At 45.1% G+C, this 26,997-nt stretch overlaps 1 protein-coding gene across 1 annotated transcript; it reads left to right on the plus strand.

Moving 5' to 3' along the window:
• The first annotated feature begins 1,025 nt into the window (after positions 1–1,025).
• On the plus strand, positions 1,026–11,526 carry LOC127344874 (senescence-induced receptor-like serine/threonine-protein kinase). Its single transcript, XM_051371225.2, has 12 exons — positions 1,026–1,131; positions 1,344–1,911; positions 2,183–2,685; positions 3,135–3,279; positions 3,584–3,655; positions 3,742–3,807; positions 3,879–3,959; positions 5,735–5,880; positions 5,988–6,223; positions 6,339–6,468; positions 10,693–10,752; positions 10,832–11,526. Exons 1-12 carry the CDS (start codon positions 1,026–1,028, stop codon positions 11,500–11,502), a joined length of 2,784 nt encoding a protein of 927 aa, XP_051227185.1. The 3' UTR covers positions 11,503–11,526.
• The last annotated feature ends 15,471 nt before the right edge of the window (positions 11,527–26,997 follow it).

Raw genomic sequence — 26,997 nt, forward strand, 5'->3', positions numbered from 1 at the left:
AAGCATCCTCTTCCATGTGAGAACTCGGTTGATTTATATACATTGTGCGTACGGTCTATACTAGTAGACCAATCCTAATTCCTAAAACAAGTGGTCTGCTTAGACATTCCGCCTTCTACTACCCGATCTCTCTCGCAAGGCTGCGGAATTAGATTAAAACAATAAGTGTTCCTATTACCAAATAAAGTCATTGCGGAGTTCTTCCACTATAACAAAAAATCATACTAGATGGAGTCACTATGCAAGTTGGCATCTAAGCTATGGGGAATCTGATGCAATGGAAAGGCAGAAATGCGACCACATGACATACCTAACCCTGACCGCCCGCCGCCAGCAAGCAGTTCCTCGGCCGCTCGCTGCAGTGCCTCTTCCGCCTCCGCAGGGGAATAGCGGAAGGCCTGAGATTGGATTTCACAATCGGCGGCACTGTGGGAACCTTCTTTTTTTTTTGGAGCATCGGGCACTGTGGGAACTGGGGAGGTAGTAGGAGGCGAAGAAGTGGGCCGGGCCGGGCTGGGCCGGGCTACTTCTTGATTTACAACGCGCGTGGTCTCTCTCGTTCTTATGTCAGCCTGTTTGGTCATGCTGGACTTTGGCGCAGCATCGTCGAAATGGTCGCGTGCAAATTGTCCGTACTACTTGTCCTTCCTAGGTTTCTTTTAAGTTTAGCACAGCGGACTTCGTTATCATGCTGATGGTAATACGCGCTATGGGTAGTTGCCCGATAGCGCGATAGTTGACATGCAAGCTCCTTGGAAAGTTGAATTTCTTTTCTTTAAACAAATGCAACTCTCCTATTTTTTTTCAGGACCAGGTAATTACCAAATGAAGAAGCAATCCGTATGTCTCTTCTCTGCTTCTGCCATTCAACCCATTACTAAAAAAATCACTATTCGGAAAAAAAATCTTTTGTAAAATATCCAAATCAAACTCTGCTAGTTGTTTCTCTCTGATATATAACTGCACAAGTCGCTCATAGTAGGTAGGATGTCCTTGCTTCCAAACATTGCAGGAACCTAAGTACCATGGTGATCAGCTTCAGTGGCTCAGCATGTACAAAACTGACATGCATATTGGCGTTGCTGGTCATCCTGGTCACGACGATTCAAGTCCACGGCCAGTCTGCTTCTGGTAATGCATATCCTACTAGGATCCTGCGCCTCTTTAAGCTCTCTGCTTCATCTGCGTGCACAGTTCAGTTTACTTCAGCACAAAACTTAATAGATCTATCAACATTGAAATCTTGGAAATCAACAAATAATTAACTGTTGCATATGGCACATATCGTGGTCATTGCATAAACTTGAAGCACATGAAACTGATACATACTCTCCATTATGCAGGGTTCGTAAGCATCGATTGTGGATGGACAAACAGTAGTGACTATGTCGACAACACCTTAAAATTACTCTACAATTCTGACGGTGACTTTGTCAGCGGTGGTCTTAACCATGAGATTTTACCAGAGTTCATGGCTGGTGTTGTCAATCACCAGCAAAAAACCCTGAGGAGCTTCCCTGACGGCTCAAGGAATTGCTACACACTGCCATCCAAATTCAGTAAGAAGTATTTATTGAGGGCCACTTTTACTTACGGCAACTATGATAGGTTGAACAAGACTCTGGATGGGTCGTTGTTTCTGTTTGGGCTCCATATCGGCGTCAATTTCTGGGAGGCGGTAAACTTATCAAATTCGGATCCATCAAACATGATATGGAAGGAGGTGCTCACCATTGCTCCGAGTGACTCCGTGTCCGTCTGCCTGATAAACTTCGGTTCAGGGATTCCTTTCATATCTTCATTGGAGCTGAGGCCACTTGAAGATGCAATGTACCCTTTTGTGAATACTTCTGTTTCAATCAACTGCTTTCAACGGTACAGATTTGGCAACACCGCAGACTTTATCACAAGGTCAGTCAAGGCTGTCATCTGTTGTAGTTTTGGATTAGATTTGAATTATGCTTATAAATGGTTTTAATTCCTTTTGCTAGCTTGCATTTTAGAGTGTTTGCTACTTTGTTTCTGAATCCTGCAATTGCTTCTAACGCAGAGCAATAGTAAATCTCAAAGGCGACAAGAAGTTTGGGATTTCTAGATCCCACAGCAAATAACTTTTAGTAAAGATCAAAAGAGTAGTGTACTGTGCTAGCTATTTATCTGTTTTTCTTTGTGTGCGATGCAGATACCCTATGGACAACTATGACCGCTTCTGGCAGAGCTGGTCTTTGACCATCGACTACTCCTACCCCTGGTTCAGCTTGAGTACCAACAACGTAGTGAAGAGTCCCCCCAACAACAACGCCTTCAGTGTGCCGTCAGACATCTTGCAGAAGGCCTCAACCCTAGACAAGAACTACTCCTTCATGAGTTTCAGCATAGCAGAGGGTCGCAATCTCACAAATAACCTGCAGCTTTTTCTCCCGATCTTTCACTTCGCCGAGATCAACGATAGAAACCCGAACAGGAGGTTCAGCATCTACATCAACAATGTTCTGATGTTCTCGGACTTCTCCCCATCGTTATTCCAGGTGGAGAGCAAGTACTATAGCGGACAGTTCATGGAGAACGCCTCTTCATACGTATTTTTGAACAGGACGCCCAGCTCGAGTCTTGCACCGCTCATCAACGCGTTGGAGGTGTACTCGCCTGTTCGAATGGAGAATCTCACCACTGACCCTAACGATGGTAAGATTAATGTACATACCCCACATGTTTTACACATTTGTCATGTATGTATGTAGCATGTTCACATGATCATGATGCAGTTGCCAATGCTAATGACCGAGGTCTCACTATCTAGACACCTGAAGATTCCCAACTCCATTTGACACTGTCACGATCTTCACTAAAGTAATAGGACCAAGTTTATAAACCAACTAATTCAGTTGCAGAATCAACTCCAGAGTAAACAATCTTCTAAAGATCAACTAAGCTAGTGTGCCATGTGAAGACCATTGTGAATAAATGAATCAGTACAATTTAATCAGTTACAGGAAAATATAATACTTGCAGATGATGGTGCAACTTCTTAAGATGATCTTTTCATCTTTTAAATACATATAAATAGCCATACCCAATTTATACAGCTTCCTTATGCTGTCCATATTTGTTCCCGCTGTCTTCTGCTGTTGTAGTCAATTACATGGAACGAATTAAGACGCACCACAATTTGGCACGAACAAGCTGGAAAGGAGATCCATGCTCCCCAAGAGAGTATTCCTGGGAAGATTTGACTTGCGACTACTCCAAGGGCAACCAGAATCCAAGGATTGTAACAATGTAAGACATAACCAGGACTTCAATATTTATTAACCTTTGAAGTGCATTGTACCAACTCCAAGAAATCTAACGCTCCACAAAAGCGCCATTTTGGATTAAATGGTGCTGAACACATGTGCTTGCTTTATACATAAATCACTATAGACACTTAGCCACATGTCATACTGGCTTAGATGTATAAAACACAGGTAATTTAGTGTAAAACTGAACCACACAAAGATATTTACATGATCTTGAAAGTACTTGTTATCTCCATGCTATCAATAAATTAGTAAGACCTTTATTAAAATTAGTTGTTTTGCAGAAATCTGTCTACCAACGGACTGACAGGTGTAATAGCCTTATCATTCATGAACATGTTATCACTGGAAAACTTGTAAGTGATGCCTATCACATGATATTAGTGCCCTAAATGAGATTCTGTTGACATCTCTTGTGACCCTAAGCATAAATCATTTTTAGGGATTTATCAAATAACAATTTGACAGGAGCTATTCCAGACTATCAACTAAACTCACTCAAAGTTCTGTAAGTCTGCTGATTACATCTTCGGTTGCTGATACAAATTTTAGATGAATGATTTAACTATTATTTTACAGCAACTTGTCAAATAACCATCTCGATGGACCAATCCCTAATTCTATTCTTCGAAGATCTCAGGCCGGTCTGCTTGACTTAAGGTTTGGCATGCGTAACTGCACGATTCCTTGCTGTCTTTGTTTCTCTGATCAAACTAAACAACTACAACAGAAATGAAAAGTCTGAAATGCAACACCCTTTAAGCATATAACACAAATGCATAGGCTAAGAAACCTTTGATAATCAAAGTTTGATCCATACCCACACTTTGCCAAACTAGAATTACACAAGTTCGAATTTCTCTGGCCACTGTTTGGTTTGTGCAATATTTGTGACTTGATGTACTCTTGTAGCACCATGCCACAACAACCCCACTTATCAATATTGGAGCCACTTGGTTACAGGGCTAAAAATGATATACCTTTCCACAGATTGTTTGCCAAAGTTTACTAAGGTTAATTCAGGAAAATTAGAGCCACCAGTTGGCAAGCCTAACAGCATTTTGCCACACGATATGAGTGTATGCAATGTGGGCCCTTATAGTGGCAAAAACCATCTTACCTAAAGTGTGGCTTGAACCAAACACTCACCTAAATTGGTCAAACTTGCCTAACCATAGGTGTGGTAACCTTAGGCAAACTTAGCCTCAAACCAAACAGCCCCGAACTCTTGCCAAATTTTGACTAAGTCATGGGGCCAATTTGGGTGCCGGAATAAGTGTCAACCACAGGTATGTGGTACGATGTATTAATCCAAACATGTCCTCAGTTACATGTACTAGCATCTAGTAACTGTAAATGATCTATCATCTATAAGCTTTAACCATGAGAGGCAGATGTGTCTCTATTAGTAACTGCATGTGATTTATGAACATCTTAATTTCTTCTTTTGTGTTGAGATATGTGCCGAATATGTGTACGAGTTACTAGATATGTGTCCTTGGAAGCACAATTTCCAAGGACCGAAGTTTTTTTGAAGTTGCTACTTATGCGTTGTGGGGGATATGGAAGAGCAGAAATGCAAAAAATATTTGAAAGGAAAATGCCAAATTTTCAGACGTGGAAGCTAATCTTCAAGTTAAATCTCAACTTTGTTATTTGCAGGGTTAAGCGTGTGCATAAAGCCCCCTAGCTGAGTGGCTAGGTTCGTTGTAGTATTCCACTTTGGTTATACAAAAAAAAAAAAAAAAAATAGTAGTTTTTTCGCCTCGAGTTTCTTTTCTCCCCCAAGTAATCACGTGTAAATAACTGTACAGTCTTTTGACTTTGCCTTTTGGCATTTATTAATATAGAAAATTAAACCATAGTGGTTTCCCCAACGGTTTCGCGGTAAAAAAAAAGAATATGAGTACGAGTTATGCTATAGTTGGAGTTGTAATTAGCGGTAGGTTACGTGTTCGAGTCGAACTATTGTAACCTAGGCCTAATATATAATGGCACTGCGGGGTAGCCAAAATTGACTACACAAAAGGTTGAGACACAAGATCACGAGGGGACGGTGTGACGCATGTGGCAGGGTTGGCCGGGCACCGGCCGTGGCAGCGGTGGTCTAATGTGTCTGTTAGCCTGACAGGTTTGTTGTCGATTGTACTATGTTGATTAGTACGTGGGGAGGAATGCTCGTTAAGCATGCCCCGGGGATATAGGTAAGATTGCTGAACCTCGTTAACCAATATAGGTGCCATGTTGTGATTGCTTGTCCTCATATGATCAATTCCGCGCCTCCAACGGTAACATTTTACATTGTATAGATGTTCAAAAGCACTATTAGAAGGTTTGTTATGTCAGAAAATGGATGCATGCCACAATTACAATTGTATAATAGCTAAGATCTTCTGTGCTGATATGTTCTACATATCCTGGAATTGGGTCACTAGATTAGAAGGCAATCCCTTATGCTCAAAATTCAAAGGTGCATACTGCTCAAATAAGAAGAAGAACACCCTCACCATAGTGATAGTTCCCGTGGTACTGGTATCCATCCTAGTAGTGATGTGCATACTCTGGAAGTTATATTGCAAAGGTAAAACAAAGCCCTACACTCTAAAATTCCTGCTATCAATGCGGTGGTAGACACTAGATAGCAGCTTCATACCTTACTTTCATGTCAAACACAACTTTACTTTGCAGGCAAGCTAGGAGATCATGAGGATTATGCTATGTACGAAGAAGAAACTCCCCTGCATATTGACATCAGAAGATTCACGTACGCAGAACTGAAGCTCATTACCAACGACTTCCAATCAATCATTGGAAAAGGAGGTTTCGGTATTGTTTATCATGGCATACTGGAAAACGGCAATGAAGTAGCTGTTAAGGTGCTTGTGGAGACATCAATAGCAGAGTCAACAGACTTCCTCCCTGAGGTATAACATACAACAACTAGGCAAAACCTTACTTTCGTCAATAGAAGGAATACAATAAATCTGCACGACAACTAAAAACAGGATGCAATGGGCCAAACCTTGTCTGATGCTGCAGGTGCAAACTTTGTCAAAAGTTCATCACAAGAATCTTGTAACTTTGGAAGGATATTGCCAAAACAAGAAGTGCCTAGCACTCGTTTATGACTTCATGCCCAGAGGAAATCTTCAACAACTGTTAAGAGGAGGTTTTTCTCAAAAATTTCTCAAAGTTTCTATAGGGAATAGTGCAGTTTTTTACGATCACTTACTTGTATTTCAATTTTAACAGACCCCAATTGCACTTGTAATTCAATAAAATCAACGCAGCCAAAATCCTATTCAGCAAGAAACGAGCTGACCGATTCAGAGTTTATTTCCTACAAAACCAACAAATACTCAGAGACCCATACACAGACAGCTTTCATTAAAAACTTGGGAATCAACTACTTTCCATTTTTACCAATACACTGTGCCTCTCAGAATGGTATAAAAAATTGAGAGGACCTAGTCCAAAGTATTAGAAAAAACATTTAAAATCAACTTGGTCTGGTTTTGGCATGTTAGTGTAAACAATTTTTTTTCTCGTTACAACTAGATTTTCATGTCAAATATTCAGATGATTGCCTAGATTATAATAGTTGCTGCTAGTCAATACAGTTGAGTTGCTGGGCCTAATTTACTCCGTACAGATATTGGAATAACAAGTGAGACACTGAGGCCACGATAGCTGTATTTTTTTAGAGTGCATATTCTTGTGATAACCATGGCATGGTTATCGATATCGGGGCTAACAGTTAGGAAGACCACAGTTATATTCCTAGAGCTACATGTTCTTACAAGTCATAGCCATGTAATGGTAGTCAGAATTCAGAAATGTCTACATCCTTCAGTGCCAGTAAGAATAAACATCAAGAGACGTGCATATTCCAAGGATACTACAATAATTTTGTTTTCTTGTTGATTTGGAAATATTTATAAAAATCACTCTAGTAAAGAGAAGGAAGTGCAAAGATGTTATGTGGCTGCTAGGGTTTGGGAGGGAGAGAGAGGGTTGCGAGGGCGCGAGAAGGCCGGCCGGGGGTCTTGCCCACGGCCGGTGGCAAGAGGGAAGGGATTTCCTTCTTAATTCTTGCTTGATTAGATTGATACATCTCCTCTCCTTATATAGAGAGGTTTACTTGACTCCCAAGCAAGGCTTACTTGACCCCTAAGCAAACCATAAGACTAACGGGTCCAGGCCCATGACGTACTCTAACACTACACCCCACCTGGACATGCAGCTCGTCCTCGAGCTGCAACCTAAACAAACCATGACTCGACACAACACAACCCTAACACCTAAATACGAGCCTTTTACATCTCGGCTTGTTTTATTACTCTCAACCTGAAATAGAAACGCTTTATTGTTGACCCCTAAACATAAAGTGGACACCATCCGCCCATCGGACGTGCACCTGTACAACCACCTGGATCCCATGGAAACCAGCGGGACAAAAGGAGCCCGCGCGGCGGCCGGCGGCGGAATGCAGTGGTGCTACACGGTGCGCTCCTGTCGGTGCCACCATGCCTTCTCCCCACCGGATGACTGTCGATGGCGCAGACTTTGAGGTCGCTGCCCGCGGGAAAAACAGCATGTCCGCCGCCCGTGGGGGAAACCGCACGCCCAAGATCCCCAACGCAGCGGACGAGATCGAGGTCCGTTGCGCAACGAAGCGCAACTTGGAAGAGCTGCAGCTGCAGATCACGCATCTCCCGCACACGCCGACGCACTAGGAGGCCGCGCGCAGCAGCCTGCAGCCTCACCGCCGCCGACACGTGGCGGATAGCGATCCAAGCCGGAAGCGGTGACGGCGACGGAGGGAAACGGACCTGGTGGAAGGGCATCCCGGGCGGTGTCGATGTAGAGCCCGGGGCCAAGGTCGCTCCCACACCGCCGAAAGGCATGGACGGCGTCAGTGGCGGCAGCAGCCGCTGCTGCGGTGTTGGTGGCGACGGCAGCAGCTGCTGCTATTGCAGCTGCCCACCGAACGGCAGGGATAGCGTCGGTGAGGACAACAGCTGTAGCGGCGGCGTTGTTGGCGGCGGCAGCAGCTGTTGCTGCTGCAGCGTCCCGGTGGGGAAGAAGACGGCCGGCTGCTGGAGAAGAGGGACCCCCGGCGCCGAGGTAGGGCCCGGCCCGGAGATGGTGGACAGCGGCAGTGGGGATTGCAGCAGCCCGGCATCGGGTGGCGGCGACGACAAAGAACGGCGTCGGCTGCAGCGGCCCGGCGATCGCGGCGGAGGCCGCCTGGTGCGTTGGCTGCCATGGCAGCAGCGCCGTCGGCAGCGGCGGCCCGTAGGGACCGGCTAGGAAGAGGGAGATCTCCTGGACAGCAGTGGTGAGATCGCGGAGGGCTGGGGTGATCTCCGCCAGGGAGAGAACGGCGGGGACTTCGGAGTGCGGCGGCGGCGGGTGGGAAGAACTCGGTGGAGGACTGGACATGATCGAACCCGGGAAAGCTGATACCAAGTGTTATGTGGCTGCTAGGGTTTGGGAGGGAGAGAGAGGGTTGCGAGGGCGCGAGAAGGCCGGCCGGGGGTCTTGCCCACGGCCGGTGGCAAGAGGGAAGGGATTTCCTTCTTAATTCTTGCTTGATTAGATTGATACATCTCCTCTCCTTATATAGAGAGGTTTACTTGACTCCCAAGCAAGGCTTACTTGACCCCTAAGCAAACCATAAGACTAACGGGTCCAGGCCCATGACGTACTCTAACACTACACCCCACCTGGACATGCAGCTCGTCCTCGAGCTGCAACCTAAACAAACCATGACTCGACACAACACAACCCTAACACCTAAATACGAGCCTTTTACATCTCGGCTTGTTTTATTACTCTCAACCTGAAATAGAAACGCTTTATTGTTGACCCCTAAACATAAAGTGGACACCATCCGCCCATCGGACGTGCACCTGTACAACCACCTGGATCCCATGGAAACCAGCGGGACAAAAGGAGCCCGCGTGGCGGCCGGCGGCGGAATGCAGTGGTGCTACACGGTGTGCTCCTGTCGGTGCCACCATGCCTTCTCCCCGCCGGATGACTGTCGATGGCGCAGACTTTGAGGTCGCTGCCCGCGGGAAAAACAGCATGTCCGCCGCCCGTGGGGGAAACCGCACGCCCAAGATCCCCAACGCAGCGGACGAGATCGAGGTCCGTTGCGCAACGAAGCGCAACTTGGAAGAGCTGCAGCTGCAGATCACGCATCTCCCGCACACGCCGACGCACTAGGAGGCCGCGCGCAGCAGCCTGCAGCCTCACCGCCGCCGACACGTGGCGGATAGCGATCCAAGCCGGAAGCGGTGACGGCGACGGAGGGAAACGGACCTGGTGGAAGGGCATCCCGGGCGGTGTCGATGTAGAGCCCGGGGCCAAGGTCGCTCCCACACCGCCGAAAGGCATGGATGGCGTCAGTGGCGGCAGCAGCCGCTGCTGCGGTGTTGGTGGCGACGGCAGCAGCTGCTGCTATTGCAGCTGCCCACCGAACGGCAGGGATAGCGTCGGTGAGGACAACAGCTGTAGCGGCGGCGTTGTTGGCGGCGGCAGCTGCTGTTGCTGCTGCAGCGTCCCGGTGGGGAAGAAGACGGACGGCTGCTGGAGAAGAGGGACCCCCGGCGCCGAGGTAGGGCCCGGCCCGGAGATGGTGGACAGCGGCAGTGGGGATTGCAGCAGCCCGGCGTCGGGTGGCGGCGACGACAGCAACAGCGTCGGCTGCAGCGGCCCGGCGATCGCGGCGGAGGCCGCCTGGTGCGTTGGCTGCCATGGCAGCAGCGCCGTCGGCAGCGGCGGCCCGTAGGGACCGGCTAGGAAGAGGGAGATCTCCTGGACAGCAGTGGTGAGATCGCGGAGGGCTGGGGTGATCTCCGCCAGGGAGAGAACGGCGGGGACTTCGGAGTGCGGCGGCGGCGGGTGGGAAGAACTCGGTGGAGGACTGGACATGATCGAACCCGGGAAAGCTGATACCAAGTGTTATGTGGCTGCTAGGGTTTGGGAGGGAGAGAGAGGGTTGCGAGGGCGCGAGAAGGCCGGCCGGGGGTCTTGCCCACGGCCGGTGGCAAGAGGGAATGGATTTCCTTCTTAATTCTTGCTTGATTAGATTGATACATCTCCTCTCCTTATATAGAGAGGTTTACTTGACTCCCAAGCAAGGCTTACTTGACCCCTAAGCAAACCATAAGACTAACGGGTCCAGGCCCATGACGTACTCTAACAAAAGAACTTTCAAAGATCAAAGTGCCTGTATGCAGGGTTTAGATTGATGCTATGATTAATTGGTTATGTACCAATCATTTGTTAGCTTGAAAAATTTCAAAACTTTGTAAACATAGTATTTGTGCTTTCATGTACATATGAAACGGCACTTACATTAAGTCATTATGTCTTACTGCAGTACATGACTATAGTTTGAATTGGGAACAGCGACTTCATATTGCACTTGATGCTGCACAAGGTCTGTGTTTCAGTTATGTGTTTACCTTTAGGTCATGTATGTATGTGTGTGTTGAAAAAGTAATTTCAATGAACTACAGGACTGGAGTATCTACATGAGTCATGCACCCCATCAATAGTTCATAGAGATGTGAAGACCCCCAACATCCTTCTGGACAAGAATCTGGTGGGGATAATATCTGATTTTGGGCTTTCTCGTGCTTTCAATGATGCTCGTACACACATATCTACTGTTGCTGCTGGCACCGTTGGCTACGTCGACCCTGAGTACCATGCAACATTCCAAGTCACTGTCAAGACAGACGTTTACAGCTTCGGCATCGTGCTTTTGGAGATCATCACCGGCCAACCCCCGGTATTCATGGACCCTCAAACCGTCCACCTGCCAAACTGGGTGCGCCAAAAGATAGCTAAGGGCAGCATTCACGATATTGTTGACAAAAGGCTGTTGGATCAGTACGACGCCAATTCCCTGCAAGGTGTGGTAGACCTTGCCATGAACTGCGTCGAAAACGCAGCCATCGGCAGGCCGACCATGACCGAGGTAGTGTCAAGGCTCAAAGCGTTGTTGCCAGCAGTTTCAAGCGAAAATCAGACTGTTTCTGCAACCCCTCGACCTGGGAGCCCCATGGATACTGAAGTTCGAAGGCAGTTCCAGATGATGATATATGGAGCCAACAACGAAGGGAGCTCCTCCCAGTCAGGTCATACTGGTGGGATGTCAGAAATGAGCATCTTATCTGGACGGTGAAAGGCCAATGCCCTACTAAGTTATCTTTGCTTACCGGTGCCTGTCATTTGGTTGTTTTTGTACACTGCAATTTAGGGCCTCTTTGTTTGGGCTGGCTGTGGCTGGCTGTAGCTGGCTATGCTGCTGTGTAGAGAAAGCTGCTGTGCAGGAAAAGCTACTGTTTTGAGATTTACTCTTTGGCTGTCTCGCTGGCTGTCTAGCTATAAACCGAGAAATTATCTAAAATAGCCTCCGAAACACGAGAATAATGTGTATTTTTTTACCGATTTACATGTATAATAAATAACACATGGATCACTAAAAAAAATACGGATCTATGCCATTACACATTGAACCAGCAATGGGCAGGGGACTGACAATCGGCGTCACAAGCATCCATCACCATCAGTACTAGCATTGATCTAGCAATCCAGCAATGCATGCGTCGGCGTCGATTTTAGCAGTCACTAAATACCAAGAACAACATGCAAAGGCAGCTCACGTCACGGGAGAAGCTGACGGGGGTCGTGGACGTCTGGACAATCTCCGGCGGTCAGAGACGAGTTCGGGGACGGTTGCGTACGAGCACTAGCAGCGTTTGCGACGAGCTCGGGGACGATTACGTACGAGCCCTTGCGGCGTTTGGACGAGCACTGGCGGCGGTCTGGATGAGCTCGGGCGGCGGTCTGGACGAGCTCGGGCGGCGCGGTCGATCTGCCGCGACCGGAGGAGATGACGGACGTCGGAACGGGACCAGGAGAGGACGGAGTCGGAGGAGAGCAGCGGTGAAGGAGCGGGACGGCGGAGGAGAGCGGCAGGGGTCGAGCTCTAGCGATGGAACGTGCGGCGGCGGGGACACTTTGGTCGCGTGACCGCGCGAGGAAGATAAGGCAATTGTTTACTTTTTTATTTGTTTTTTTTCCTCACGAACGAGCAGGTATGTCCTCCGATGGCAAGCTCCAGTAAATAAGCAAAACGATATGGGCAAAGGAGAATACCGTTTCGGGGCTGAGGGGGAAAAGCTCGGGAAGCACGTCTAATACGTGCTTTTTCTTCTATGAAGGAGATCGAGCTGCTTCGGCCGAAGCCAACAGTACAGCCGCACCCTTTGTTTCGATTCCCCTACTTATTTTCGTGGAAAGCACCTAAAAGCCCAAACAAAGAGGCCCTTAGTCACCACCACTAGTGCTTTTTAAGTATGAATCATCCTTCTCTAGGTCACAACTCGGTGGTTTATTGTTGTCAATCCTAAAACAAGTGGTCTTACACACTGCTGCTTAAGAATTCCCCAATCACTCTCCCAAGGTTGTGGATTCAAATCAATATACTACGTACTTGTTTTTTTACCAAATCCTCTGAGACTGAGCATTTATCACAAAATTAAGCGCGTTGGTATTATTACTATGTGAGTATGCGCGAGTTGGTACCTGAGCCACGCCGGGAATGCAACCACATGACATACCAAACCCTCGCCGCTCGCCGTCAGCGCGCAGTTCCTCGACTTGGCCGCGCGCCGCAGCACTTAATCCGCGCCCTCCTGGAGACCCCGGTCGATGATGCTGGGGCACCACTGCGGGAGATGACGGTGGCGGCGTGGCGCCGTGGCGGTCGGTTGCCTGGGATGCGACGCGGGGCGGAGCAACCCCGTGACGGTGAAGGGGATGCATGCGAGAAGTTAGAGAAAAAGAAACATCTATACTACCTAATACTCCCTCCGTTCCTTTCTATAATGCCTATTGTTTTTTCGCAATTGTTTCAGAATATAAGAGGAAAGCTGTGTTTTTTTGCAAATAACCCCTTCCACCGATTTGTTTCCGTCCAGAAAATCTGGAAAGAATCTGTTCACGTTGACAAAATCTGGTATGCAATCACGTAGAGAAAATCTGGACGTGAGATTAGGAAGGAGTAGATCACGCACGCGTCTGTTAAGGAAATAGCAAATACAGATCACGTGAGATTAGGAAGGAGTAGGCCGCGCGTAGGGAGCAGATCACGTCTCCGATCTGTTTCCAGTTTCCTTTTTTTTCTCTCAAATAGCGCTGGGGGTTTTGTGTCAATAAATTTGCTTGCGCTAATTTCCGTGCCAAAAAACAATAGGCACTATAGAAAGGAACGGAGGGAGTAATAAAGAGCTAAGGTTTCATTTATCAAAAAAAAGAGCTAAGGTTTCTGCCAAAATTTTCGTCCAATTTTTCATTAGACTTTTTTACCCTCTCACCAAATCGTATATTACATACTTTTACCACCCTACCGGTTTGGTGCTTCTTTTTATTTCCACCCGACCCAAACTACCTCTCGGGAGAAGGACGAATTCCTTTCTAACTCGATTCCTCCCTAATCGAATCCAATCCCGTAAAGGTTGCTCGATTTCGTGCCCCCTTTTCCACGAAATCCACCTATATATTGTCTCTATGCTCCGTGCCAGATTCTCAGCCGTAGAAAAAATTGTACCAAATAGATCGCACAGGTTCGTCGAAGTTTCCTGACATCGAAACTCGAAATCGAGCTTTCCGAGATCAATGGAGATCCCAAATTTTACGTTTGCATCATGCTAATTTCTGAACTTAACATCTGCAAGTCGCGGATGCCATACCAATGCCTGCCTATACACTGGCTGAACACATTACACAAACGCATGTACAGCTTAGATATCGAACAGGAAAGATACCATTTGATGAAGTATAGAAGTAGTAGCTTTTTTAGCAACATGTATATACTCTTCCGGATCTGAACCTAGAGTTAGTGGACTAGGATCCGGTGATTTGCCATGTACAGTACCATGTCTTGCTGCTTTAGGTGTTGGACATAAAACATGGATGGATCAGATTAAATATCGTAGCAAGGATACTGTAGAATGGCATGTAGCAAAAATATTGTTTATGCTGCGTAGCAGGTGCCTCTCTAGCAATGACCCGTAGATGGTTTCTATAGCAGTGATTGTTCATGTTCATCTGGCCATGAATTTTGGATCCAACGGTCAAGAAATAGGATCAAGGAACGGTACTATTCACTGGTGACTCGCCCATGGCAAGTCACCGGATCCCACTCCAGAGTTAGCGTTCCAGTCTAGAGAAATTAAGAGGAGGATTTCCGCGTTTTCTGACCACCAAATGTTTGTGTTTATGCCTACAAAGATATTTTTCGTTCCAATGACTTATATAAACCGATTTAAATGAAAACCCTCATTGTTGATTTAACAATTCAAATGAATCTTTTTATAGATAATAATGTGTTTGTGGTCCGCTACAATATGACAAAAGAAGTACTGACCGGAGCATCAATAAGATATGTTATTGTATTTTATATCGAGTAGTATACAACATAAAAATGTTTGTTACACCGCTGCATGTTCTTACGGACGTAGGTTTGCTCAAATGTCCTCCTTTACATTGTTCATGTTAGTTTAGTTTGGCAGATCGAATGTGATGCCATATTTGCTGAGTGGTTGCCCAGTTGCCAACTGAACCATGCTTATATATCATATTGCGCAGCTTGTCACTATTAATCTACTTGTCTGCGTATGCTAGCTAATGAATGACAAATTGTCATTGCAGTGAATAGAAGATACTCCTATTTTGTGATGTCTTACTGGGATCTTTGAGGAGTTCTTGGAGGATGAGGATAACAAGTGACGATGTGACTAGCATTGCATTCTGTGGCCATTGCCATCATATTGTGCGAGGGAATGGAAGCTGGCGCATTTATTCAATTAAATTTACAAACTACTTGCTTCTTTGTGCTACCAATTTTATTTAATTGTCCTTTGTGCTTGCGGGTTTACTAGATAATTTTGTATTTCCTTAATAGAGGAGTTCACTTATCAATTATGGCTATGCTTGCAATTTAAAATCTTAATGCAGTTAAAGGTATTTTGAAAGCAGTATTCTTAGTACTCCCTCTGATTCAAATTAGTTGACCTAACGTTGTGGTTTATATACAGATGTATCTAGATGTGTTTGCTTTGTTGAGTATATACATCTATATCTAGATAAAATGGAGTAAATTAATATGAATCAGAGGAAGTAATATGATTTGATCCGTAGCAACGCACGGGCTTTGTCCTAGTACATTGGAGGAGAGAGTGCAATAATGAGAGAGGTTCTATAATGTTTTACAATTTTAAAAAGCTCATAGGACTTATAATCTCTAATGCATGTACTCCCTTCGTATAAAAATAGGTGTCTCGACTCTTGACTTTATTTTGATACCGGTGTATCTCTAACTAAAATGCATCTAGATCATAGTTGTTAGAATCATGATTCTATTATGCAATTCTACGAATTTACGATCCAAATTAAGTGGAACGATTCAACGATTCTACTAAGTAGCATCTAAGATTTATAATTCTAAAAGTTAAGATCCTATGATCTGTGATCCTACCATAGAGGTTCCAGTCCAATCCAGAATCACGATTCTGACAACATAGATCTAGATACATCCGTATCGAGATAAAAGCGAGACACCTGTTTTTAGATGGGGAAATAGTATAATATAAGTGTTGGAGATTTTGTGCTAATCTATATCTATACTACCTAATAATAAAGGAGCTAAGGTTTCTGCCAAAATTTTCGTCCAACTTTTCATTGGACTTTTTTACCCTCCCACCAAATCGTATATTACATACTTTTACCACCGTACCGGTTTGGTGCTTCTTTTTATTTCCACCTGACCCAAACTACCTCTCGGGAGAAGGACGAATTCCTTTCTAACTCGATTCCTCCCTAATCGAATCCAATCCCGTAAAGGTTGCTCGATTTCGTGCCCCCTTTCCCACGAAATCCACCGATATATTGTCTCTATGCTCCGTGCCTGATTCTCGCAGAAGCCGTAGAAAAAATTGTGCCAAATAGATCGCACAGGTTCATCGGAGTTTCCTGATATCGAAACTCGAAATCGAGCTTTCCGAGATCAATGGAGATCCCAAATTTTCCTGTGCGGACGACGGCGGGCGCCGGATTCAAGGCAACTCCGCCCTCCTCTCTCCCCCAAGATCCAAACTTTCCCCAGCTTGATCTACATAAGCTTTCTCCATCGTCTCCAGCGCAATTCCTATATCCTCCCGTATCTCGAGCCTAACAAAGTTGGGACTGAGGAATCGAGATCGAAATCTGCAGAGCACGCTGCTTGGCGAGGCGAAGGCCTAAAATTCTTATCCCCATCCCCCGAACGGCGATGCGATCTGGCTGTGGCGCCGGCCGCCGGGCAATGCGATTCACTCGAGTTGCCCGTTCCTACGACACAACGTGCTCACGTGCTGCTGCAATGGCGGTCTGGCCACGTCGGCGAGGAGAGCGGCACGAGTCTCCGCAGTGCACCTGCTACTCATCTCCCGCCTTCGGATCCCGAACGCCTAGGTAGGTGGCCGGCCATGGTCGACGGGCGGTGGGGGGGAGGACATCGGGATCCCGGCACAACAGAGGAAGAGGTGCGTGGGGCGGCGCTCAAGCAGAGCACATGGCGGCGGAGCCAGGGCCGGCTTGATTTCCCACACCCTATCTCTGCAGTTCATGCCTGAGCTATAGCTAGGCACACGGCGGCGAGCTGGTCAACGAAGGCGTCACCGCGTCGCTGGGAGAAGGGAAGGACGAGCGGGAGGAGAAGAGAAGCGGGGCTAGCTCGCGCAGCCAGATGCCCATCGACGCCCTGCTCCTGCAGTGCCGCTTTTTTCTATTCTTAAGGTTTGTCTCACACCTCAACATTTTCTTCGAGGTAAACTTATACATGTCCATAATGTATCCCAGCATGATCTGAATCTACTATATATACAATTTTTCAACCGTTGGTCATTTGATGCATGCTTGTTTTGGTATATACTTGCATACCATTAATGACAGTATTTCAGCACAAGGGAAATGTCTAACGAGAATAACAGAGGTATGCCTAAGCATATTTGTTCGCTCCTATTTGCTGCCTTGTACGAGAGGTTTGGATGGCAAAAGAATGTTGAAGTAAAAGAACCACAAGAAAAATGTGTTACAGGATGGTTCACATCCTTGTAGAATTTGATGAATCGACACTGGAAATTTATTTATCATAGATTAGCTTGGAAGATAGGATTTTTTACGTTTGCATCATGCTAATTTCTGAACTTAACATCTGCAAGTCGTGGATGCCATACCAATGCCTGCCTATACACTGGCTGAACACATTACACAAACGCATGTACAGCTTAGATATCGAACAGGAAAGATACCATTTGATGAAGTATAGAAGTAGTAGCTTTTTTAGCAACCTGTATATACTCTTCCGGATCTGAACCTAGAGTTAGTGGACTGGGATCTGGTGACTTGCCATGTACAGTACCATGCCTTGCTGCTTTAGGTGTTGGACATAAAACATGGATGGATCAGATTAAATATCGTAGCAAGGATACTGTAGAATGGCATGTAGCAAAAATATTGTTTATGCTGCGTAGCAGGTGCCTCTGTAGCAATGACCCGTAGATGGTTTCTATAGCAGTGATTATTCATGTTCATCTGGCCATGAATTTTGGATCCAACGGTCAAGAAATAGGATCAAGGAACGGTACTATTCACTGGTGACTCGCCCATGGAAAGTCACCGGATCCCACTCCAGAGTTAGCGTTCCAGTCTAGAGAAATTAAGAGGAGGATTTCCGCGTTTTCTGACCACCAAATGTTTGTGTTTATGCCTACAAAGATATTTTTCGTTCCAATGACTTATATAAACCGATTTAAATGAAAACCCTCATTGTTGATTTAACAATTCAAATGAATCTTTTTATAGATAATAATGTGTTTGTGGTCCGCTACAATATGACAAAAGAAGTACTGACCGGAGCATCAATAAGATATGTTATTGTATTTTATATCGAGTAGTATACAACATAAAAATATTTGTTACACCGCTGCATGTTCTTACGGACGTAGGTTTGCTCAAATGTCCTCCTTTACATTGTTCATGTTAGTTTAGTTTGGCAGATCGAATGTGATGCCATATTCGCTGAGTGGTTGCCCAGTTGCCAACTGAACCATGCTTATATATCATATTGCGCAGCTTGTCACTATTAATCTACTTGTCTGCGTATGCTAGCTAATGAATGACAAATTGTCATTGCAGTGAATAGAAGATACTCCTATTTTGTGATGTCATACTGGATCTTTGAGGAGTTCTTGGAGGATGAGGATAACAAGTGACGATGTGACTAGCATTGCATTCTGTGGCCATTGCCATCATATTGTGCGAGGGAATGGAAGCTGGCGCATTTATTCAATTAAATTTACAAACTACTTGCTTCTTTGTGCTACCAATTTTATTTAATTGTCCTTTGTGCTTGCGGGTTTACTAGATAATTTTGTATTTCCTTAATAGAGGAGTTCACCTATCAATTATGGCTATGCTTGCAATTTAAAATCTTAATGCAGTTAAAGGTATTTTGAAAGCAATATTCTTAGTACTCCCTCTGATTCAAATTAGTTGACTTAACGTTGTGTTTTATATACGGATGTATCTAGATGTGTTTGCTTTGTTGAGTATATACATCTATATCTAGATAAAATGGAGTAAATTAATATGAATTAGAGGAAGTAATATGATTTGATCCGTAGCAACGCACGGGCTTTGTCCTAGTACATTAGAGGAGAGAGTGCAATAATGAGAGAGGTTCTATAATGTTTTACAATTTTAAAAAGCTCATAGGACTTATATTCTCTAATGCATGTACTCCCTTCGTATAAAAATAGGTGTCTCGACTCTTGACTTTATTTAGATACAGGTGTATCTCTAACTAAAATGCATCTAGATCATAGTTGTTAGAATCATGATTCTATTATGCAATTCTACGACTTTACGATCCAAATTAAGTGGAACGATTCAACGATTCTACTAAGTAGCATCTAAGATTTATAATTCTAAAAGTTAAGATCCTATGATCTGTGATCCTACCATAGAGGTTCCAGTCCAATCCAGAATCACGATTCTGACAACATAGATCTAGATACATCCGTATCGAGATAAAAGCGAGACACCTGTTTTTAGATGGGGAAATAGTATAATATAAGTATTGGAGATTTCGTGCTAATCTATATCTATACTACCTAATAATAAAGGAGCTAAGGTTTCTGCCAAAATTTTCGTCCAACTTTTCATTGGACTTTTTTACCCTCCCACCAAATCGTATATTACATACTTTTACCACCGTACCGGTTTGGTGCTTCTTTTTATTTCCACCCGACCCAAACTACCTCTCGGGAGAAGGACGAATTCCTTTCTAACTCGATTCCTCCCTAATCGAATCCAATCCCGTAAAGGTTGCTCGATTTCGTGCCCCCTTTCCCACGAAATCCACCTATATATTGTCTCTAGGCTCCGTGCCTGATACTCGCAGAAGCCGTAGAAAAAATTGTACCAAATAGATCGCACAGGTTCATCGGAGTTTCCTGATATCGAAACTCGAAATCGAGCTTTCCGAGATCAATGGAGATCCCAAATTTTACTGTGCGCACGACGGCGGGCGCCGGATTCAAGGCAACTCCGCCCTCCTCTCTCCCCCAAGATCCAAACTTTCCCCGGCTTGATCTACATAAGCTTTCTCCATCGTCTCCAGCGCAATTCCAATATCCTCCCGTATCTCGAGCCTAACAAAGTTGGGACTGAGGAATCGAGATCGAAATCTGCAGAGCACGCTGCTTGGTGAGGCGAAGGCCAAAAATTCTTCTCCCCATCCCCCGAACGGCGATGCGGTCTGGCTATGGCGCCGGCCGCCAGGCAATGGGATTCACTCGTGTTGCCCGTTCCTACGACGCAACGTGCTCACGTGCTGCTGCAATGGCGGTCTGGACACGTCGGCGAGGAGAGCGGCACGAGTCTCCGCAGTGTGCCTGCTACTCATCTCCCGCCTTCGGATCCCGAACGCCTAGGTAGGTGGCCGGCCATGGTCGACGGGTGGTGGGGGGAGGACATCGGGATCCCGGCACAACAGAGGAAGAGGTGCGTGGGGCGGCGCTCGAGCAGTTCACATGGCGGCGGAGCCAGGGCCGGCTTGATTTCCCACACCCTATCTCTGCAGTTCATGCCTGAGCTATAGCTAGGCACACGGCGGCGAGCTGGTCAACGAAGGCGTCACCGCGTCGCTGGGAGAAGGGAAGGACGAGCGGGAGGAGAAGAGAAGCGGGGCTAGCTCGCGCAGCCAGATGCCCATCGACGCCCTGCTCCTGCAGTGCCGCTTTTTCCTATTCTTAAGGTTTGTATCACACCTCAACATTTTCTTCCGAGGTATACCTATACATGTCCATAATGTATCCCAGCATGATCTGAATCTACTATATATACAATGTTTCCACCGTTGGTCATTTGATGCATGCTTGTTTTGGTATATACTTGCATACCATTAATGACAGTATTTCAGCACAAGGGAAGTGTCTGACGAGAATAACAGAGGTATGCCTAAGCATATTTGTTCACTCCTATTTGCTGCCTTGTACGAGAGGTTTGGATGGCAAAAGAATGTTGAAGTAAAAGAACCACAAGAAAAATGTGTTATAGGTTTTTTTACGTTTGCATCATGCTAATTTCTGAACTTAACATCTGCAAGTCGCGGATGCCATACCAATGCCTGCCTATACACTGGCTGAACACATTACACAAACGCATGTACAGCTTAGATATCGAACAGGAAAGATACCATTTGATGAAGTATAGAAGTAGTAGCTTTTTTAGCAACCTGTATATACTCTTCCGGATCTGAACCTAGAGTTAGTGGACTGGGATCCGGTGACTTGCCATGTACAGTACCATGCCTTGCTGCTTTAGGTGTTGGACATAAAACATGGATGGATCAGATTAAATATCGTAGCAAGGATACTGTAGAATGGCATGTAGCAAAACTATTGTTTATGCTGCGTAGCAGGTGCCTCTGTATCAATGACCCGTAGATGGTTTCTATAGCAGTGATTGTTCATGTTCATCTGGCCATGAATTTTGGATCCAACGGTCAAGAAATAGGATCAAGGAATGGTACTATTCACTGGTGACTCGCCCATGGCAAGTCACCGGATCCCACTCCAGAGTTAGCGTTCCAGTCTAGAGAAATTAAGAGGAGGATTTCCGCGTTTTCTGACCACCAAATGTTTGTGTTTATGCCTACAAAGATATTTTTCGTTCCAATGACTTATATAAACCGATTTAAATGAAAACCCTCATTGTTGATTTAACAATTCAAATGAATCTTTTTATAGATAATAATGTGTTTGTGGTCCGCTACAATATGACAAAAGAAGTACTGACCGGAGCATCAATAAGATATGTTATTGTATTTTATATCGAGTAGTATACAACATAAAAATGTTTGTTACACCGCTGCATGTTCTTACGGACGTAGGTTTGCTCAAATGTCCTCCTTTACATTGTTCATGTTAGTTTAGTTTGGCAGATCGAATGTGATGCCATATTTGCTGAGTGGTTGACCAGTTGCCAACTGAACCATGCTTATATATCATATTGCGCAGCTTGTCACTATTAATCTACTTGTCTGCGTATGCTAGCTAATGAATGAAAAATTGTCATTGCAGTGAATAGAAGATACTCCTATTTTGTGATGTCTTACTGGGATCTTTGAGGAGTTCTTGGAGGATGAGGATAACAAGTGACGATGTGACTAGCATTGCATTCTGTGGCCATTGCCATCATATTGTGCGAGGGAATGGAAGCTGGCGCATTTATTCAATTAAATTTACAAACTACTTGCTTCTTTGTGCTACCAATTTTATTTAATTGTTCTTTGTGCTTGCGGGTTTACTAGATAATTTTGTATTTCCTTAATAGAGGAGTTCACTTATCAATTATGGCTATGCTTGCAATTTAAAATCTTAATGCAGTTAAAGGTATTTTGAAAGCAGTATTCTTAGTACTCCCTCTGATTCAAATTAGTTGACTTAACGTTGTGGTTTATATACAGATGTATCTAGATCTGTTTGCTTTGTTGAGTATATACATCTATATCTAGATAAAATGGAGTAAATTAATATGAATCAGAGGAAGTAATATGATTTGATCCGTAGCAAAGCACGGGCTTTGTCCTAGTACATTAGAGGAGAGAGTGCAATAATGAGAGAGGTTCTATAATGTTTTACAATTTTAAAAATCTCATAGGACTTATAATCTCTAATTCATGTACTCCATTCGTATAAAATTAGGTGTCTCGACTCTTGACTTTATTTAGATACAGGTGTATCTCTAACTAAAATGCATCTAGATCATAGTTGTTAGAATCATGATTCTATTATGCAATTCTACGACTTTACGATCCAAATTAAGTGGAACGATTCAACGATTCTACTAAGTAGCATCTAAGATTTATAATTCTAAAAGTTAAGATCCTATGATCTGTGATCCTACCATAGAGGTTCCAGTCCAATCCAGAATCACGATTCTGACAACATAGATCTAGATACATCCGTATCGAGATAAAAGCGAGACACATGTTTTTAGATGGGGAAATAGTATAATATAAGTGTTGGAGATTTCGTGCTAATCTATATCTATACTACCTAATAATAAAGGAGCTAAGGTTTCTGCCAAAATTTTCGTCCAACTTTTCATTGGACTTTTTTACCCTCCCACCAAATCGTATATTACATACTTTTACCACCGTACCGGTTTGGTGCTTCTTTTTATTTCCACCCGACCCAAACTACCTCTCGGGAGAAGGACGAATTCCTTTCTAACTCGATTCCTCTCTAATCGAATCCAATCCCGTAAAGGTTGCTCGATTTCGTGCCCCCTTTCCCACGAAATCCACCTATATATTGTCTCTATGCTCCGTGCCTGATTCTCGCAGAAGCCGTAGAAAAAATTGTACCAAATAGATCGCACAGGTTCATCGGAGTTTCCTGATATCGAAACTCGAAATCGAGCTTTCCGAGATCAATGGAGATCCCAAATTTTACTGTGCGCACGACGGCGGGCGCCGGATTCAAGGCAACTCCGCCCTCCTCTCTCTCCCAAGATCCAAACTTTCCCCGGCTTGATCTACATAAGCTTTCTCCATCGTCTCCAGCGCAATTCCTATATCCTCCCGTATCTCGAGCCTAACAAAGTTGGGACTGAGGAATCGAGACCGAAATCTGTAGAGCACGCTGCTTGGCGAGGCGAAGGCCAAAAATTCTTCTCCCCATCCCCCGAACGGTGATGCGATCTGGCTATGGCGCCGGCCGCCGGGCAATGGGATTCACTCGAGTTGCCCGTTCCTACGACGCAACGTGCTCACGTGCCGCTGCAAATGGCGGTCTAGCCACGTCGGCGAGGAGAGCGGCACGAGTCTCCGCAGTGCGCCTGCTACTCATCTCCCGCCTTCGGATCCCGAAAGCCTAGGTAGGTGGCCGGCCATGGTCGACGGGCGGTGGGGGGGAGGACATCGGGATCCCGGCACAACAGAGGAAGAGGTGCGTGGGGCGGCGCTCGAGCAGAGCACATGGCGGCGGAGCCAGGGCCGGCTTGATTTCCCACACCCTATCTCTGCAGTTCATGCCTGAGCTATAGCTAGGCACACGGCGGCGAGCTGGTCAACGAAGGCGTCACCGCGTCGCTGGGAGAAGGGAAGGACGAGCGGGAGGAGAAGAGATGCGGGGCTAGCTCGCGCAGCCAGATGCCCATCGACGCCCTGCTCCTGCAGTGCCGCTTTTTCCTATTCTTAAGGTTTGTATCATGACACGCGTACAGCACGCGACCGTTGGGAACCCCAAGTGGAAGGTGTGATGCGTACAGCAGTAAGTTTCCCTCAGTTAGAAACCAAGGTTTATCGAACCAGTAGGAGTCAAGAAGCACGTTGAAGGTTGATGGCGGCGAGATGTAGTGCGGCGCAACACCAGGGATTCCGGCGCCAACGTGGAACCTGCACAACACAAACCAAGTACTTTGCCCCAACGAAACAGCGAGGTTGTCAATCTCACCGTCTTGCTGTAACAAAGGATTAGATGTATAGTGTGGATGATGATTGTTTGCAGAAAACAGTAGAACAAGTATTGAAGTAGATTGTATTTCAGTATAGAGAATTGGACCGGGGTCCACAGTTCACTAGAGGTGTCTCTCCCATAAGATAAACAACATGTTGGGTGAACAAATTACAGTTGGGCAATTGACAAATAAAGAGGGCATGACCATGCACATACATATTATGATGAGTATAGTGAGATTTAATTGGGCATTACGACAAAGTACATAGACCGCTATCCAGCATGCATCTATGCCTAAAAAGTCCACCTTCAGGTTATCATCCGAACCCCTTCCAGTATTAAGTTGCTAACAACAGACAATTGCATTAAGTATTGCGCGTAATATAATCAATAACTACATCCTCGGACATAGCATCAATGTTTTATCCCTAGTGGCAACAACACATCCATAACCTTAGAGATTTCTGTCACTTCCCCAGATTCACGGAGACATGAACCCACTATCGAGCATAAATACCCCTTCTTGGAGTTACTAGCAAAAACTTGGCCAGAGCCTCTACTAATAACGGAGAGCATGCAAGATCATAAACAACACATAGATATAAATTGATAATCAACATAACATGGTATTCTCTATTCATCGGATCCCAACAAACACAACATATAGAATTACAGATAGATGATCTTGATCATGTTCGGCAGCTCACAAGACCCGACAATTAAGCACAATGAGGAGAAGACAACCATCTAGCTACTGCTATGGACCCATAGTCCAGGTGTAGACTACTCACACATCACTCCGGAGGCGACCATGGCGGCGTAGAGTCCTCCGGGAGATGATTCCCCTCTCCGGCAGGGTGCCGGAGGCGATCTCCTGAATCCCCCGAGATGGGATTGGCGGCGGCGGCGTCTCTGGAAGGTTTTCCGTATCGTGGCTCTCGGTACTGGGGGTTTCGCGACGAAGGCTATTTGTAGGCGGAAGGGTAGGTCAGGGGGCGTCGCGAGGGGCCCAGGAGACAGGTCGGTGCGGCCAAGGGTGGGGCCGCGTCGCCTACCCTCCTGGCCACCTCGTGGCCCCACTTCGTTGACTCTTCGGTCTTCTGGAAGCTTCGTGGCAAAATAGGACCCTGGGCGTTGATTTCGTCCAATTCCGAGAATATTTCCTTACTAGGATTTCTGAAACCAAAAACAGCGTAAAACAAAGAATCGGCACTTCGGCATCTTGTTAATAGGTTAGTTCCAGAAAATGCACGAATATGACATAAAGTGTGCATAAAACATGTAGATATCATCAATAATGTTGCATGGAACATAAGAAATTATCGATACGTCGGAGACGTATCAGCATCCCCAAGCTTAGTTTCTGCTCGTCCCGAGCAGGTAAACGATAAACAAAGATAATTTCTGGAGTGACATGCCATCATAACCTTGATCATACTATTGTAAGCATATGTAGTGAATGCAGTGATCAAAACAATGTAAATGACATGAGTAAACAACTGAATCATATAGCAAAGACTTTTCATGAATAGTACTTCAAGACAAGCATCAATAAGTCTTGCATAAGAGTTAACTCATAAAGCAATAATTCAAAGTAAAGACATTGAAGCAACACAAAGGAAGATTAAGTTTCAGCGGTTGCTTTCAACTTGTAACATGTATATCTCATGGATATTGTCAATGTAAAGTAATATAACAAGTGCAATATGCAAGTATGTAGGAATCAATGCACAGTTCACACAAGTGTTTGCTTCTTGAGGTGGAGAGAGATAGGTGAACTGACTCAACAATAAAAGTAAAAGAAAGGTCCTTCAAAGAGGAAAGCATCGATTGCTATATTTGTGCTAGAGCTTTGATTTTGAAAACAAGAAACAATTTTGTCAGCGGTAGTAATAAAGCATATGTGTCATGTAAATTATATCTTACAAGTTGCAAGCCTCATGCATAGTATACTAATAGTGCCCGCACCTTGTCCTAATTAGCTTGGATTACCGGGATTATCGCAATGCACATGTTTTAACCAAGTGTCACAAAGGGGTACCTCTATGCCGCCTGTACAAAGGTCTAAGGAGAAAGCTCGCATTGGATTTCTCGCTATTGATTATTCTCAACTTAGACATCCATACCGGGACAACATAGACAACAGATAATGGACTCCTCTTTAATGCATAAGCATGTAGCAACAATTAATTTTCTCATATGAGATTGAGGATATATGTCCAAAACTGAAACTTCCACCATGGATCATGGCTTTAGTTAGCGGCCCAATGTTCTTCTCTAACAACATACATGCTCTAACCATAAGGTGGTAAATCTCCCTTACTTCAGACAAGACGGACATGCATAGCAACTCACATGATATTCAACAAAGAGTAATTGATGGCGTCCCCAGGAACATGGTTATCGCACAACAAGCAACTTAATAAGAGATAAAGTGCATAAGTACATATTCAATACCACAATAGTTTTTAGGCTATTTGTCCCATGAGCTATATATTGCAAAGGTAGAGGATAGAAATTTAAAGGTAGCACTCAAGCAATTTACTTTGGAATGGCGGAGAAATACCATGTAGTAGGTAGGTATGGTGGACACAAATGGCATAGTG

Source organism: Lolium perenne, chromosome 3 (genome assembly GCF_019359855.2).
Source record: "Lolium perenne isolate Kyuss_39 chromosome 3, Kyuss_2.0, whole genome shotgun sequence".
In the NCBI taxonomy this organism is placed as follows: domain Eukaryota; kingdom Viridiplantae; phylum Streptophyta; class Magnoliopsida; order Poales; family Poaceae; genus Lolium; species Lolium perenne.